The following is a 14067-nucleotide window of genomic DNA, read 5'->3' on the forward strand; positions in this document are numbered from 1 at the left end:
CTGAATCTTAGCTAACAGACAGAATGGATCCAGGGAAAATAATTACATGACAAAATGCCTCTGATGTTACATTTTAAAATGTAGTTTGTCCTCTAAAAAACTGTAGCCAGGTTGAATCTCTGTGTAACACACTAGTTGGAGGTGAGGCTGATGTGTGAATCCCAGATGTGGTCTTGGAAGCGTTTCTAGTTTTGTCTGGTGGTTCCAGCCTTGTCAGAATGCCTTGGGCTTTTCCCTGGGTTTGACTTTACTTGCGTCAGAGGTTTCTTCGTGCAGCTAGATGGACCATGTGACGTCAGAAGAGGCTCAGAGGCTCTTGGCTGTGTCATATGGCTTAGGGCAAGTCTGTTTTAATTGCCCCAAGTGCATGCCCTGTTGCCAGCAGCTGCTTGATTGAGACGCAGCCATTAAGAAGCCACGGCCTGGCTGCTGTTTCCTTTCAGAGTTCAGTTCAAAGTGCCCCGTGCTGATCATTTTAATGCTCTTGCATGGCTTGGAACGCAGATTACCTCTTAGACTGTCTTCCTCCATACCACTGTGACTGAAGTTCACTTCTGTAGCCTTTCTGAGGTGACCTGCCCTTCAAAGGCTAAGTGAATGGCAATAAGGGCAGTGAGAGACCTTTTCAGGTATTCCTACACACACACACACACACACACACACACACACACACACGGCACCTGATTTGATTTGATGTCATTTCATCACGAGCTAAGACCTTTTCCACTTTTCCAGGTTTTAATTTTATTTATTTATTTTTTTACCTGCTAAGCAGATTGGGGTAGTGGTTTTTATTGCTGTGCCTTTTAAAAATCTGCTGGATCTCCCTAGCATTCCAGCTCCAGAGTTTTATTCTGCCTTGTGTTGTATTTCTGAAGTTTCATTTCATTTGCAAGCAGCCCTGGGGACATGGGAGCGCTGGAGGTGTGGGGTACAAACGTGGAAAAAAAGAATAACATGGAACAAACCTGGCAAAGACCTCTCGCTTCCTCTCACCGCCAGTGTGTCTCTTCTGTGTCCACAGTGGCAGAAGTACCACAGCTCCCATGAGGTCAGCAAGCAGGAGAGCCGGTCGGGCTCCACGAAGGAGCATGGCAGCCCCCGTGCCAAGCGCAAGCGCCGGAAGGCATCTCCAGGGCATCATGGGCACAGCTGCGAAGAAGGTACAGGAGCCGGGTCTGGGCTCTGGCGATTACCTTTCCTAAAAGTGTCCGACATCCATGGAAGACTCTCTTACGCTGGGGGTTGCTCTGCTGAGTACAGCCCATCTTTGCCCTACCTCTTGAGAGAGGGATTGAAATGGGCAGAGCTGCTACCTGCAGTGTGAGGGGTTTCTGTCCATCCTCTCTGGGGTATATGAGGCCCGTTCTCTGAATTTCTGGCTTGCTCCCTTAAAATACACTAGCGTGCCTAGCATTTTCCTTTTTTGTGAGGAAGCAAAATACGTGTAAGCAAAGGTTTAACAAACATCAAGCCTATTAGACAACTTAGATGCAGGTTTTTACTTTGTTTTATTGCAATTTCCTCTACCTCAGTTTTTGTTTGTGCAACCACGGCAGGGCTACTTGCCTGTTGAGCTGGGCATGAGGGTACAAGCTGTTAATGCAAATCAGAACACAACTGTCCTTTGGGTTTTGCACCTGATCAAATTTTGCAATACTAAAAAAAAAAAAAAAAAAGATTTGGGGGGGTACCAAAATACGTTTTAAATGTGTATTTTATGTGGGCGGGAAGGGCGGGATAGAAATGAAGATTTTAAAGCATATTTTCCAATTAATGTGGAAGTGGGACAGAGCAGACTGAACGACTGAACCCATGCACAGTTTGATCTGTTTTCCCCTAATCTTGAGTTGTGTGTCTGAACACCCCCTTTTGGGTTTGTGGGCTCACTTTCCCAGCTTCACGTCTGCTTGTGGCTAAGATCTCCTCTGGGGATGGGGGCAGGACGGAGGATGCACAGCTTCCCTGGACCAATAGTTGTATTTTTCCAGATGGCAGTTTAGTTTTCAGAGCTCTCTTCTTTTTTCTCTTCTTTCCCCCCAACCAAACAATCCTCAGCTTTTGTTGAGAAGAAATCAAAGAACAGTTTCCGGGACTTCATTCCTGTGGTGCTGAGCAGCCGCACACGCAGCCAGACAGGTGAGTGGCTGATTCTTTCAACCTGGGGGGGGGGGGGGAACCTGGCTTTTTTTCAGGGGGTTGTGGTCCGTCTGAAACATATGCTTGTGTGTTGTGTGAAATCTTCTTAGCTTAGCTGCCTCGGTCCCCCAGTCCCTAAACAACCATGCAGAAAGAGACAAGCAATATCTGTACTTTGGGTCAATTTAATTTTGAAACCAAGTGTGCAGGTTTTCGAGTTGCACAGGTCTCTTCCTCAGAGTGAACTTTGAAGAAAAATCAGCATCTGGATTTGCTAATTGTTTTGTTGTTGTTGCTTGTGAAAAGAATTATATATTAGGGGATTCCGAGAGGGAAAATTGGGCACGAAAGAGGGAGCTGTTGCTAAAGCTGAGATCCCGAGGTGTAGTGCTTAATTCTGATTGAAGAGCGAGGGGGTCCTTTCCTTTCCTTCTTCCTGTAGGAAGCATGGGAGGCTCTTCTGTTAACATGTTGGAGGAGTGTGGCCAGGAGATTCAACCACCGGTGGAAGAGGAAGAGGAGAATGTCGAGGGAGAGGATGAGCTTGCCCTGAGGCATCGCAGGCTGAGAAAATCCCACCGCCTCTCCCCCCACTCCAGCTGCAAAGACGGAGAGCGGTCACGGTCAGAGAAGAGCAGTTTCCACTCGCGCAAGAGTCAGGGGATGCCGTGGCAAGTGGATGCCACTCGGCAGCTGTGGAGCCGCAAGGAGGCGGAGGAGGAGAGCGGCCACATCAAGAGGAAGAAGAGGAGGAGGCAGAAAAGCTGGAAGTACCAGACTGGAGAGTACTTGATAGAGCGGGAGAAAGAGGAGCACATGAGCTGTTGCCATAAGCGGCGGAAAATGAAAGCAGGTAGCGAAGGGGAGCCACCGGGAACGGGCACAGGGCATGGCTGCAGGGCAGGGATCCTCAAGGTGGCAGCCCTTGGTGCAACTTCTGCGCTGTCAGGCTAGTGTTACTTGGTCCTGTGGCAGCTTCACATTTAACAGTTCACTTAGTCGCCATGGGCAACCAGGAATCCCATGCAGGCGAGTGAGTGGGCTTGCAAAGGAGGCATGGACCTTTCTGCCTCTCCTCTGCCAACCTGCTTGGCAGAATGCAATTCTTAAAGAAAGCGTAGCCCATGTTTCTTGCTGGCCGTGGGGCAGGCTGGTAAATAAAAAACACAAATTTGTGGGCTGAGCCAGTCCATGCCAGTACCTGTGACTGGGAGGGTTGTAAAGGGCGGAGAGGGAAACATCGTTCATCCTGTGTGCCCCCACTGCTGACAGTGGTTGCCATCACTCTTAGTTTGCCCACCATGTTTCTGTGCATGTGCAGTAGTAATAGCCCATGGAAACAGTGTGAACCTGGGACTGGCGGTCTCCCTTCCTCGGGTCTTCTGAGGTTTTGCCAAGCATTGACCATGCATTTTGAACCATGTGGTGCAGTCTGAAGTTTGTCATCCTACACTAAGTGCTGCACAAACTGCACACAGCTCTGCCTGTGCCTGAAGCACCCCTGGTGGATACCCATCCAACTTCACTTCCCTAGAGGTTGTCCAAAATAGACCTCGCCAGCGTCTTAGCCTGCTTATTTGTTGCTGAACGGCTGTTAAGTCTGTGGAGTGCCCTTTGAACAACTTATGCTGCAGCCGTCTCCTCCCTAGAATTTAAAAGGCAGTGCTTTACCAGAGAGGAAATAACAAGCAATTGTCCCTCTCCTTTCTGGCATCTTTTTTTAAGAAACAAAAACAAAAACAAAACCCTTTTAGGCCATTGGAAAGAAGAGGGACAATTGCTCTTGCAGGCTTGCCAAATTAATCCCTCTGTCGGCTGCAGGAAGGCGTCCCTCTTCAGCCTGAGTGAGGACAAGTCTTCCGTAGTGGCACGGAGCAAGGCACAACTGTCCAGCTTGCCAGCTGCGGTAGCCACCAGGGGGCGGCTGCTTCGGCTTGGGCTTTGCTAGCAGGGGTGGAAAAAGCTGCGGAGTGCTTTGCGAAGAGCTTAAAGGCCTGGAAGCCTTAAGGGAGGACTGGGCCACATGTATTGTGGGAAAGCTCATTAAGCAGGAGGAAACTACGTAGAACTTCAAGCACAGCTTCCCTTTGGGGCGATTGTGGACGTCTGCAGTGTATCTAACGGCGTGTGCTGCCAGTGTTGGGTCCGTCCACCAGTCTGCTTCTCTCTTCGTCCTCGTTTATATGCTAATTCTTTGCTTCTGGTCAAAGGTATCAGTTTCCCAGAATCCTTTGCTTTTGCAGTTCTCTGGCCCTCTGGCCCATCTTCCTTTCAAGTTGTTAGCAAAGGATCATGTACGTCGGTGGCATAATAATAAATGCAATAAAGCTACGGAACTCGCTGCCGCGGTAATGTGGCAGTGGCTCAGAATAGAAGGGGGCTAGGGAAATAGGTGCGGAAGTGGAGCAGTTGCTTAGCAGCACTCCATAGACTGAGGATACTGGACAGCTTCCTCTGACGTACCCACGGCTGGCTGATGGTCTGCAAGGGGAGCAACCAAGAAGCTTGCTCTGAAACCTCTGCTGTTCCTTTCTTTTTCTACTCCCCACTTCTGTTTGCATGTTCGGGAGCTGATTCTGAGCCCTCCCGGAAGGGCTTCAGAGGGATGTGTGCATTTGAGCCTCCTTTGTTCTCTTTAATCCTCCTCTGGCTTGCCTTGCAGACTTCAGGTACCGAAAGCACAAGGATGCTGTGCCAAGCAAAGGCTCAGACCTGTGTTTGAGGAGCAGGCTTTCTCCAACCCTCCAAGGACACCTGGACTTCCACAACGGATTCCTCTTGGATCACCCCGACTCGGCTCCCATCCAGGATGTGCTAGAGAAACCTTCCGGGAAACGCAAATGCAAAACCAAACACCTCTCAGGCATCTGTGAAGAGGGGAAGGTACAGTATTGCTTAGGAGGTGCTGGAGTTGATTTCGGGATAGGGTCAGACGGGTGCTGCACCCAGGGCTCTGTGGGAGTCTGAGCTACAAAACCAGGTTCAATTGCCAGTTAAAAGGTTTAGCTAGCACTTGCTGGGAACTTATCTCGGTTGCCTGGGGCCTTGGGAAGTTGCCACTTGGTATTGCATACCAAGGATGGGCAACCCATAACCCTCCTGGCTGGGGTGGGAGGGAGCTGAAGGGCCTGTTGTCAACAGTATTAATTTAAGCATAACAAAGAGTCTCATCCTGGTGTACAGCTGCTCCCTCACTTCATAGGATCTGCCAGCATTTTTCATTTTATTTTAAAGGGCTCTCAATATGATCAGAGCAGAAGCCAGGTGTGTATGTGTTCAGAACCCAGATTGGCAATCTGATCTGCCCTCCTGTGCACAATGCAAAGGCAGAATGGATTACTGGGAGCCGAATTCAGCGTTTGGGAGTCTCAGTTTTCTTTTTTTTAAGATTTAACAAAATGTGAGCGATGCCTGTGAGATCCCAGTAAACTGGGCTAGTGTGGTGTTGGAGAGTGTGATTTACACTGCTGAGATTTCCGGACTTCCATATTGCATATCATTTTCTGCCCTTCGCCACAGCTAGCAGAAGCAGAATTGAGTGTGCATACAAAAGTAAACATGTTATTGATGTAAACTGTGACCTTGTGGAATGCAAGCTTTTTTTGGTTTTTTTTAGAGGTTCAGAATTCTTCTTCGCTTTGCCCTATTCTGACACTACTCTTCTTCCTCCCCAATCGTTCTCTGTGTTCCATTTTTTTTTAAAGGCCAAGGCACGCCTGAGCCAGTCCAAGACACGCTCTCCAAAGAAAGCTCGGGAACCCTGCTTGTTGAACAAGCCCCGGCAGCACAAATCAGAAAGAGCCCCCGAGTCCCCCGCAGCCCCGCCGGTGCCCCCTGAAGCTCGCCGACTGATTGTGAACAAGAATGCCGGGGAGACACTGCTGCAGAGAGCAGCCCGGCTTGGCTACAAGGTGGGTGCCAGTTCTTGCAGGGGGCGTGGCGTGGTGGATAGATAAACAGCAGGAGACAAGTGCTGCCATTGTTTACTAATCTTGGTTGGGGGTTCTTTCGCCAGGATGTGGTGATGTACTGCCTGCAGAAGGAAAACAACGATGTCAACCACAGGGACAACGCAGGCTACACAGCCCTGCACGAGGCCTGCGCTCGCGGCTGGGTGGACATCCTGCAGCTCTTGCTGGAGCATGGTGCAAACGTGAACTGCAGTGCGCAGGATGGCACCAGGCAAGTCCACCGCTGCTGAGGAACCACAGTTGCCAGGGGCTTGGCCAGGGGCTAAGTAGTCCGCTGACTCTGGGCCTCATTTGGCGCGTTTTAGCTTCTGGATCTGTAACATTGACGAGTTAAGCCAGTGAGAGCTGCTGTGGTGCAGTACTTAAGAGTGTCAGATTTAGGGCAGAGGAGTCAGGTTCCATTGCCAACTTCAACTGTCTGCTGAAGTGGAGCTGCTCTCTATTTAAAAATCCCTGCATGTAGAAAAATAGCATGCTAGGGAGAAGGCTCAGCAGGAATCCCTCTGCGGTCTTGAAAGCGGTCCAGTCCAGGCCGCACCCCATGAGAAAGATGCGATGGATGGGCTGTCTAATGCACTCACCTACCCTGAGGGGCAGAGATTCTGCAATGTCCCAAGCCCAAAGTGGCGGTGCCTGGAACTTTTATCGAGTAATTCCGGGGACTAAATTGTTGTCCCACGTACTTGAAAGGCATGTGCTTTGCCATTGAGCTGTGGCTCCGTCATGTCTGGTACTTCTTTAAATCCTTGCAGCTTGGGATAATTATTTATTAATAATATGGTCGTTGCTCAGTTACCAAGGACAGACCAACAGTGGACATTTCTCTTTATTCATTCTCCCTATTTAAAATATGTAGCAGAGCACAGGGCCCTTCCACCCACCTCAGCATATTGTTTACACTGGCTGGCTGAGGCTGTCTGGTTTTTCAGACGAGTCTCTCCCAGCCCTACCAGAAGCTCCTAGGGATTGAACCTGGAACCTCTTGTAGGCAAGCAGATGCTGAGTACACAACACTTCACAAAGGCAAACAGGAGGGGTAGGGTCCCTTGCAGGTTCCTTAGGGTTCCCTGATGGCTGGCCTATGGGGAAGGCCAGGGAGGAATGGGTGATCCCTTTTGACTCTGTGAAATCCGATTTAAAACTCTTTGTCTCTTGGCAGGCCCGTCCATGACGCTGCAGCAAATGACAACTTGGAGATCATGTGGCTCCTGCTGTCTTACGGTGCTGACCCAACCCTGGCTACATATTCGGGGCAGACTGCCCTGAAGCTGGCCAGCAGCGAAAACATGAAAAATTTCCTTAATGGTAAGTTACCTTTTGTCAAAGGTAAGGCAGCAATTTTATTCCCCTGCACACAAACACCACCCCCCCCACCCCAGTCATTGGATACTAGATATGACGTGTGCGTTTCTGCAGTCGAAAATGCACATGGGTTTTGCAGGGAAAGTGCCTGATTTGCACTAAAGGACATCATTCTGCAGGATATATGCATGTTTCTTTGGGTTGATTCTGGTGCATAGTTTTCCCTCTAAGGAGGGCTTTGGACGGATTCATGTTGGAGGGCTCTACCTTGAAAACTTTAGACTAGAATCCTACATGAATATTGCTAGAAGGTACTCGTGAGTAAAAGACGGAGATTTTTGCTCCATTAAAGGCTTGCAAAGTTCAGTGTGGATTTATCATAACATCACAATCTTTCGTGGTAAATCCACATTGAATTATGCCTTTAATCCAGGGTTTCCCAAACTTTGGTCTCCAGTTGTTTTTTTTGGACTACAATTCCCATCATCCCTGACCACTGCTCCTACTAGCTTGGGGTGATGGGAGTTGTAGTCCAACGACAGCTGGAGGCACAAGTTTGGGAAACCCTGCTTTAATCAGTTTTTATGGCAAGGATTGTGGAACCTTCATCCTGCAGGCCAATTTTGGGTCCAGTTTGGCCCATGAGGCCATTTCCCTTAAACTGTGCCCTCTCTGGTCAGTCACCTGACATCACTTTGATGGGTGGGTGAAATCAGCTGATGGGCTGTGCCTGCCTGTTCCCCACATGGAGCTGGTATGCTCAGCCAAAGCATCAGTATTTTAAGTGCCCTCCCATCACCTGATGAGAGAGAGTTCAGTTCTGCTCCTTACTGCTTCCTGGTGACTTTTTCCTTCCACAAGTTAACTTAAACAGGTGAGCAAGATTGCCTACTTAATGGTCACCCGATGGCAGATGGGTTGCCTCTGCCTACCTGTAAAAGTTCAGACACAATGATGGGGAGAGATAAAATATCTGGCACACCAGGTCAAAAAGTCCGCCACCTTACTCAAGCACCCGAAAACACATTGATGTCTCAGCTTCCTTTATTCCATTTTATCTTCTTGCAGATTACCTCTTGGATCTGCAGGGTCGAGCTGAAGGGGACCCACATACAGCCTGGGATTTTTACAGCAGCACTATAGTAGGTGAGTAGACCCCACCTACCTCTTTTCCCTGCTCCCTGGAACAACAAGTAGTGGAGCTGGTCGGCTTCCCTCCATCCTTAGAGGCAGGATGTTTGGCGCAAGGGATTGAAGTGCAGGGCATTTTTTGATTTGTTTCCCAAGCACTCTGTCTTTTGGTCTGAAACCACTTGCTCCTGAGTGGAGGAGAAAGATCTTCAAAGATGTGTTTGAACCATTTTCTTCAAAAGCTGGGTGATTTTGCCCAGTTACTGCCCTTTGAAGAAACCGGTTTGGTTGCCCCTGTGGAAGAGCCTTCAAGCTCAACACATGTTGGTCTCACAAGCGCACCTTGGGATGTTTCCTCCGTTCTTTGTTCCTTTGCTGGTGCCTTCCCTTCTTCAGCCTAGGCAGGGATAGGGAACCTGTGGCCTTCCAGGTGCTGCTTGACTTCCTCTTCCGTCATCCCTAACCATTTGCTTGGACTGATGGGAGTTGGGAGTCCAGCAACATCTGGAGGGCCACAGGTTTCCTGTCCTTGCCGTAGTGGCAGCTCTGGGCAAGCAGTAGGCAGCAAGAGATGGGTGACTTTTGGGGTACCTTGTGTCAGAATTCCAGCCATTCTCTGTGGGAGAAAATAACCTGCTGCTCCTGTGCCTGAGGAAGTTGGCCTCTCCCATCCTGAGAGTGGAGAGAGTGGGGAAATGAGAGGCAGTACAGTGGTACCTTGGGTTACATATGCTTCAGGTTACATACGCTTCAGGTTACACACTCCGCTAACCCAGAAATAGTGCTTCAAGTTAAGAACTTTGCTTCAGGATAAGAACAGAAATTGGGCTCCGGCGGCACGGCAGCAGCAAGAGGCCCCATTAGCCAAAGTGGTGCCTCAGGTTAAGAACAGTTTCAGGTTAAGAACGGACCTCCGGAACGAATTAAGTACTTAACCTGAGGTACCACTGTATGTATCTAGGACTGTTTGTATTCTCTGTTTAAATGTGGGAAAGAGGAACCCAGCATTTTTGCATCCCTGCAGTCCAGAAGAGTTGAATTTTGTGCCTGCTGAAAGTAGCCTCCCCTCACCTGGTGCCTTCTAGATGCTGCATGATCCCAGCTCCCATCAACCCCAGCCAGCACTGCTGACAGTCATGAGTAATGGGAGTTGTAGTCTAAAAACAACTGGAGGGCACCACATTGGAGAAGATAGCTCTAAAGGACAAGGATTGAGCACTGTGCATAAGTTCCCTTATTATGCACAACCTATTCCACTGTTTGGGGGTTTTTTTGTCTGTCATTTATTCTACCTTTGCTGATCCTGGGAGGGGCTGATGGGCTATGCACCCCAACCACTGGAAATCTTACATTCTGACTTCTGAAACATCAGGAGACCCAGCTTACTTGCACTGCCAGATGTTTCTCTGCACCTAAAAAGGCTAGATGCATGGGGTTTTTCCAAACAGGAGCTGTCATTCTTGCAGAGCTACATTCCTCACCCAGCCTGAGCCTTCTGCACTTCTGCAGCATTGCAGCGTAACACAGCCTCATAGTGGTCTCTAAATTTCTATTGGCTTCTGCCAGCTGTTCCTCCAGGCATCTCCATGCTGGGCTTCTTTTGCAGCCTGTGGTTGGGTTGCTATGGCGATGGCTGTCCAGCAAGTGAACTGGGCACAGGGAAGGCTAGGGAGCAAGGCTGTGCGTGCAGAGTTCTTTGAGCCCGTGGCGCTTCCCCTCGCTCACCTCCCTCTCCTCCTCCATTTCCCGTATCCCTTGTTTCAGAGGGGAAAGATAAAATCGGCTGTGACCTTCTGCTCAACCCTCCCGGGAGCTCTGATCAGGAGGAAGATGAGCAGGGCTCGGACCACCTCATGTTTGAGTTCTCCGACAAGCCGCTGCTCCCCTGCTACAACCTGGAAGTGTCTGTCTCCCGGGGGTGAGTAGTGCCAGCATCTCCTTGTTGGGAAAGCTTTGGGAGCTTGTGAGAACGGGCTAAATGGTACCACCCCACTACTCCCTGGGAGAAAGAGGAGCCCTGAAGTCCAAAGACCAGTGTCATTGGAAGGTGGTGAGCAGGAGGGACTGAAGGACGGGTCTGTGGCAGACAACAGCTTTTGAGAGCCTTGGAGAAAGGATGAGCGAGACGTGCATTGGCTTGCAAGTCAACTTTCCCTTTCCTTCTCCAGCTCACACAGGCACAGCAAGGTTTTGCCAGCTGCTCAAGGAGGGGAGGGGCATTCAGAGAGCCTGCTGTGACAAATGAGAGATTGGCAAACCATGACAAAATAGCAGGTTCTGTGGTGGGGGGGGGGTATGTGATGCCTATTCTGCATATTAAGCGTGGAAGTGGTGGGAGCTCTGTGGTTCCAAAAGGACGGGGGTGGGGGCAGGTAGGGTCGTGGCCAAGATCCTGCATCTGCAAAAGCACCATTCCAAACTGCCGGTGCTGCCGTCGTTACAATGCTGTGACCCAGATAAGGGATGCAAAGGAAGCAGATCTCAGAAGGTCTTGTGCTTTTGCATCATTGGTTCTGATTTTTATTAGGCAGAAGCTGGGGGAGAGGTGGGGGAGGGCCGCACAGCACAGAGACGAGCTACCCAGAAGTCCTACTACATGACCCAAGTCCTGCCTCCCCCCTCCTCTGCCCAGCCAACTGCTGAGATGTCAGTAGGGGCAGGCTGCAGTGTATTCAAGCATAATGGGCACCCATGAGGGTTAGAAGCATGATCTTCAAAAACAAAGCACTACCATCCTTTTCACTTACTTGCACCAGGCAGTTGTGGCCCTGGGTGATGTGAGGTGGGCGCTAACGGCTGGGGAGAGAGGTTGCGTGGAGTTGCAGCGTGAGCACTTTTTAAATAAAAACACTCGAACAGTGTTTCCCAAACTTGGGTCTCCAGCTGTTTTCAGACCACAACTCACATCATCCCTAGCTAACAGGACCAGTGGTCAGGGATGATGGGAATCATAGCCCCAAAACAGCTGCATACCCACGTTTGGGGAAACACGGCACTAGAAGATAGTGCAGTTGCTCTGAGTACATTAGGGATAGGGAACATGTGGCCCTTCCACATGTCATTGAGCTCCAACTCCTGTTGGCCCCAGCCAGTTTGGCCAGTGGGAAGAATAATGGCAGTTGCGATCCAGCAACATATGGGGAAAAAGGGCTTCCGTCAAGATGGGATGGTGTCGCTTATGGGTAGGTTTCAACCCTTGCATTTCAGCTTTTAGAACATTGACTGTGGGGGTGGGAGGGTGAAATGGAGAACAGGGAGGGATGGGCACAGAGAGCATGTCCCTACTGACCACCGCACTTCTCCCCTTTGCCCAGGCCCTGCAACTGGTTCCTCTTCTCGGACGTGCTGAAGCGGCTGAAGCTCTCGTCCCGCATCTTTCAGGCCCGCTTCCCACACTTCGAGGTGACCACCCTGCCCAAGGTGGAGTTCCAGCGCCAGGTGTCGTTGAGCCAGGTGCTGGCCCCGGAAGAAATTCAGGCGCACATGGCGCCCCCCTTGGCTCTGGGCACTGCAGAGACGGTGGAGCTGGTACGCCACGAGCCGGAGCTGGCTCGGCTGCTGGGCTCGGAGGTGATGTTGGAGGCCTGGAGCAGCTGACGGGGGGCTGGGCATTCCCCTCTGTCAGCGTCGGACTGCACTGCGAGGCAATAATCTGGACCAAGGAGAGAAGGTGGCCTTCTCGCGGGCAGGGCTTCTGTCTGCCTGGTCCTCCCTGACGAACTGCAACGGGTGCTCACCGCCTGCCCTCCTACCTTCCCACCCACCCCGGGGGTAGGAAGCTGCCGTCCCCTGTGCCCTGGACTCTGCACTCGTTCACCTGCTGCAGGGCCTCGGTGGTTCGGAAGCCTCTCCATGGAACTGCATCTCTTTCCCCACCCCCAAGCTCTACCAGAGTATTTATTTAAATTAGTATTTAATTTGTGGTGTTCTTTTTCTTTTTTGTTCTTGCTAAGTCTGTATCACTGTGATTCGGGGAAGGGGGGGGTGAGTGGAGAGACAGGGGACAACTTCCTGCAGCCACCATCGCCTCTGGGATTCCCCCGAGTGACTAAGCTGGGGATTCGTTTCTCCTCTCCTCTACAAAATAGCGAGAGGGAAGCTATTGTTTCTTCTCTCCTCTCTGTTTTAGAGACACCCAGCTACAGTAGGAGCCAACCTTCAGCCTCCACAATAAAATATTTGAGGGGCCAGGGCCCCCCAGAGTTGAGGAGCATAACCATTCAGATGGTGTGCGGTCATCAGGTCTTGTGAGCAGCTAAGCAAGGCGACACCTCCCCCCCCCCCCAGTACTTTATTCAAGTTAGCACCCCTGGTTGGGTGCATTTCCCTCCCTGCCCTTTTTATCATATTATTTAGTTTCTGATGTCCAGCCACTTTTCGAAACAGAATTATTATACAGCCAAGGCACCTGGTGATCTCAGCTATTTTATTTGCCCCCCACTCCCTCTTTATAATTTCATCCTTGTTCAATCAGTTCTGCGGGCAAGGCAGTACGGTCTTCAATGGGGTGGGGGCAGCAGAGAGAGAGAGAGGATCATTTGGAGGGTAGGGGGTGGGGGGGTGTGGTACAGTTTTATTGTACAGGTGCTAACAAGGACTGGGCAATCTCTTATTATTTTTTGGGTGGTGACATTTTTGTTCTTTTGTGTTGTGTTCCCCCCCCCCCCCTTCCCACTCGGGAAGCTGCATTTCCTTGCACAGCCCCTGTTTTGCAAGCAGGCTGCCTCTACTGGCCCCCTTCCTTGGAAAAAGCAAACAGCGTTCCCTTCTCTCCGCCCCCATCTCTTTTTTCCACCAAGGCTTTGGGCCTTTGGGGCGAGTGCTGCAGCTGCTGCTTTTTCTTCTTCTTCTGATTTGTTTTAAGCAACGCTTTGGTGTCAAAAACACTTATGTACAGAAAAACCTGCATCAGGGCCTCAGTCTCCTGCCTCGTCTTTTGGGTCCGGCCTCTCTTACTTCTGAAGCCTGGTGGGCAGGGCGGGGGTGGGGGGGGAAGCAGCCCCATCACAGAAGCACTTCTTCTCCAAGGGGAAAATAAGTGTTATCTATATGCCATAATGGCTGCCTCTTCCACCCATTTTTGGCAGTGAGCTGTGCAGACCAAAGAAGGCTGTTAACAACTTCCACTTGATGCTTACCTGTACAATAACAGTTGACTTTTGAAAACAGTTTCTTGCCATCCCTCCCAGGACAAAGCAAGCTGTTGCTGGTTGGGGGAAGAGAGCGCTGGGCTCTTAGTCCCAGTACGGGCCAGTAAACCAAGATCAGCAAGGAAGGGAGATGGATTTTGGCACCGATACTGTTGTCCATCACCTAAACTGTTGAACACGAAGGCGTCTTGCAGGACAGTTTTAATTTGAGAGCCTGCATTGTGTTTCTCAAAGGTGCATCATTTAAGCGACTTGCATTTTCCTGACTGGAATTCCCGTCCACTCACCCCTCAGCTAAAGCTGCTGTGATTCCAGTTGTGTAAAACGGGGTGTGAGGAAGTTGAAAGGGTCAGCTTCCACATACACTTTCTCTC

At 50.4% G+C, this 14067-nt stretch overlaps 1 protein-coding gene across 10 annotated transcripts in view; it reads left to right on the top strand.

Annotated features, from left to right (window-relative positions):
* Positions 1 to 13457, top strand: part of BCORL1 (BCL6 corepressor like 1) — a 30695-nt gene extending 17238 nt beyond the window's left edge. For 8 of the 10 annotated variants that reach the window (XM_083722032.1, XM_083722036.1, XM_083722035.1 and 5 more), the window contains 10 exons: positions 1025 to 1163; positions 2059 to 2139; positions 2582 to 2992; positions 4802 to 5022; positions 5844 to 6050; positions 6155 to 6321; positions 7270 to 7415; positions 8481 to 8558; positions 10308 to 10461; positions 11858 to 13457. In XM_083722032.1, coding sequence (XP_083578158.1) covers positions 1025 to 1163; positions 2059 to 2139; positions 2582 to 2992; positions 4802 to 5022; positions 5844 to 6050; positions 6155 to 6321; positions 7270 to 7415; positions 8481 to 8558; positions 10308 to 10461; positions 11858 to 12140 — 1887 coding nt within the window. In that variant the 3' untranslated portion in view covers positions 12141 to 13457. The remainder of the gene's footprint in view (positions 1 to 1024; positions 1164 to 2058; positions 2140 to 2581; positions 2993 to 4801; positions 5023 to 5843; positions 6051 to 6154; positions 6322 to 7269; positions 7416 to 8480; positions 8559 to 10307; positions 10462 to 11857) is intronic. The other 2 variants (XM_083722037.1, XM_083722038.1) reach the window with 2 other exon arrangements.
* The last annotated feature ends 610 nt before the right edge of the window (positions 13458 to 14067 follow it).

Source organism: Podarcis gaigeae (genome assembly GCF_964106915.1).
Source record: "Podarcis gaigeae genome assembly, chromosome: Z".
NCBI classification, from domain to species: domain Eukaryota; kingdom Metazoa; phylum Chordata; class Lepidosauria; order Squamata; family Lacertidae; genus Podarcis; species Podarcis gaigeae.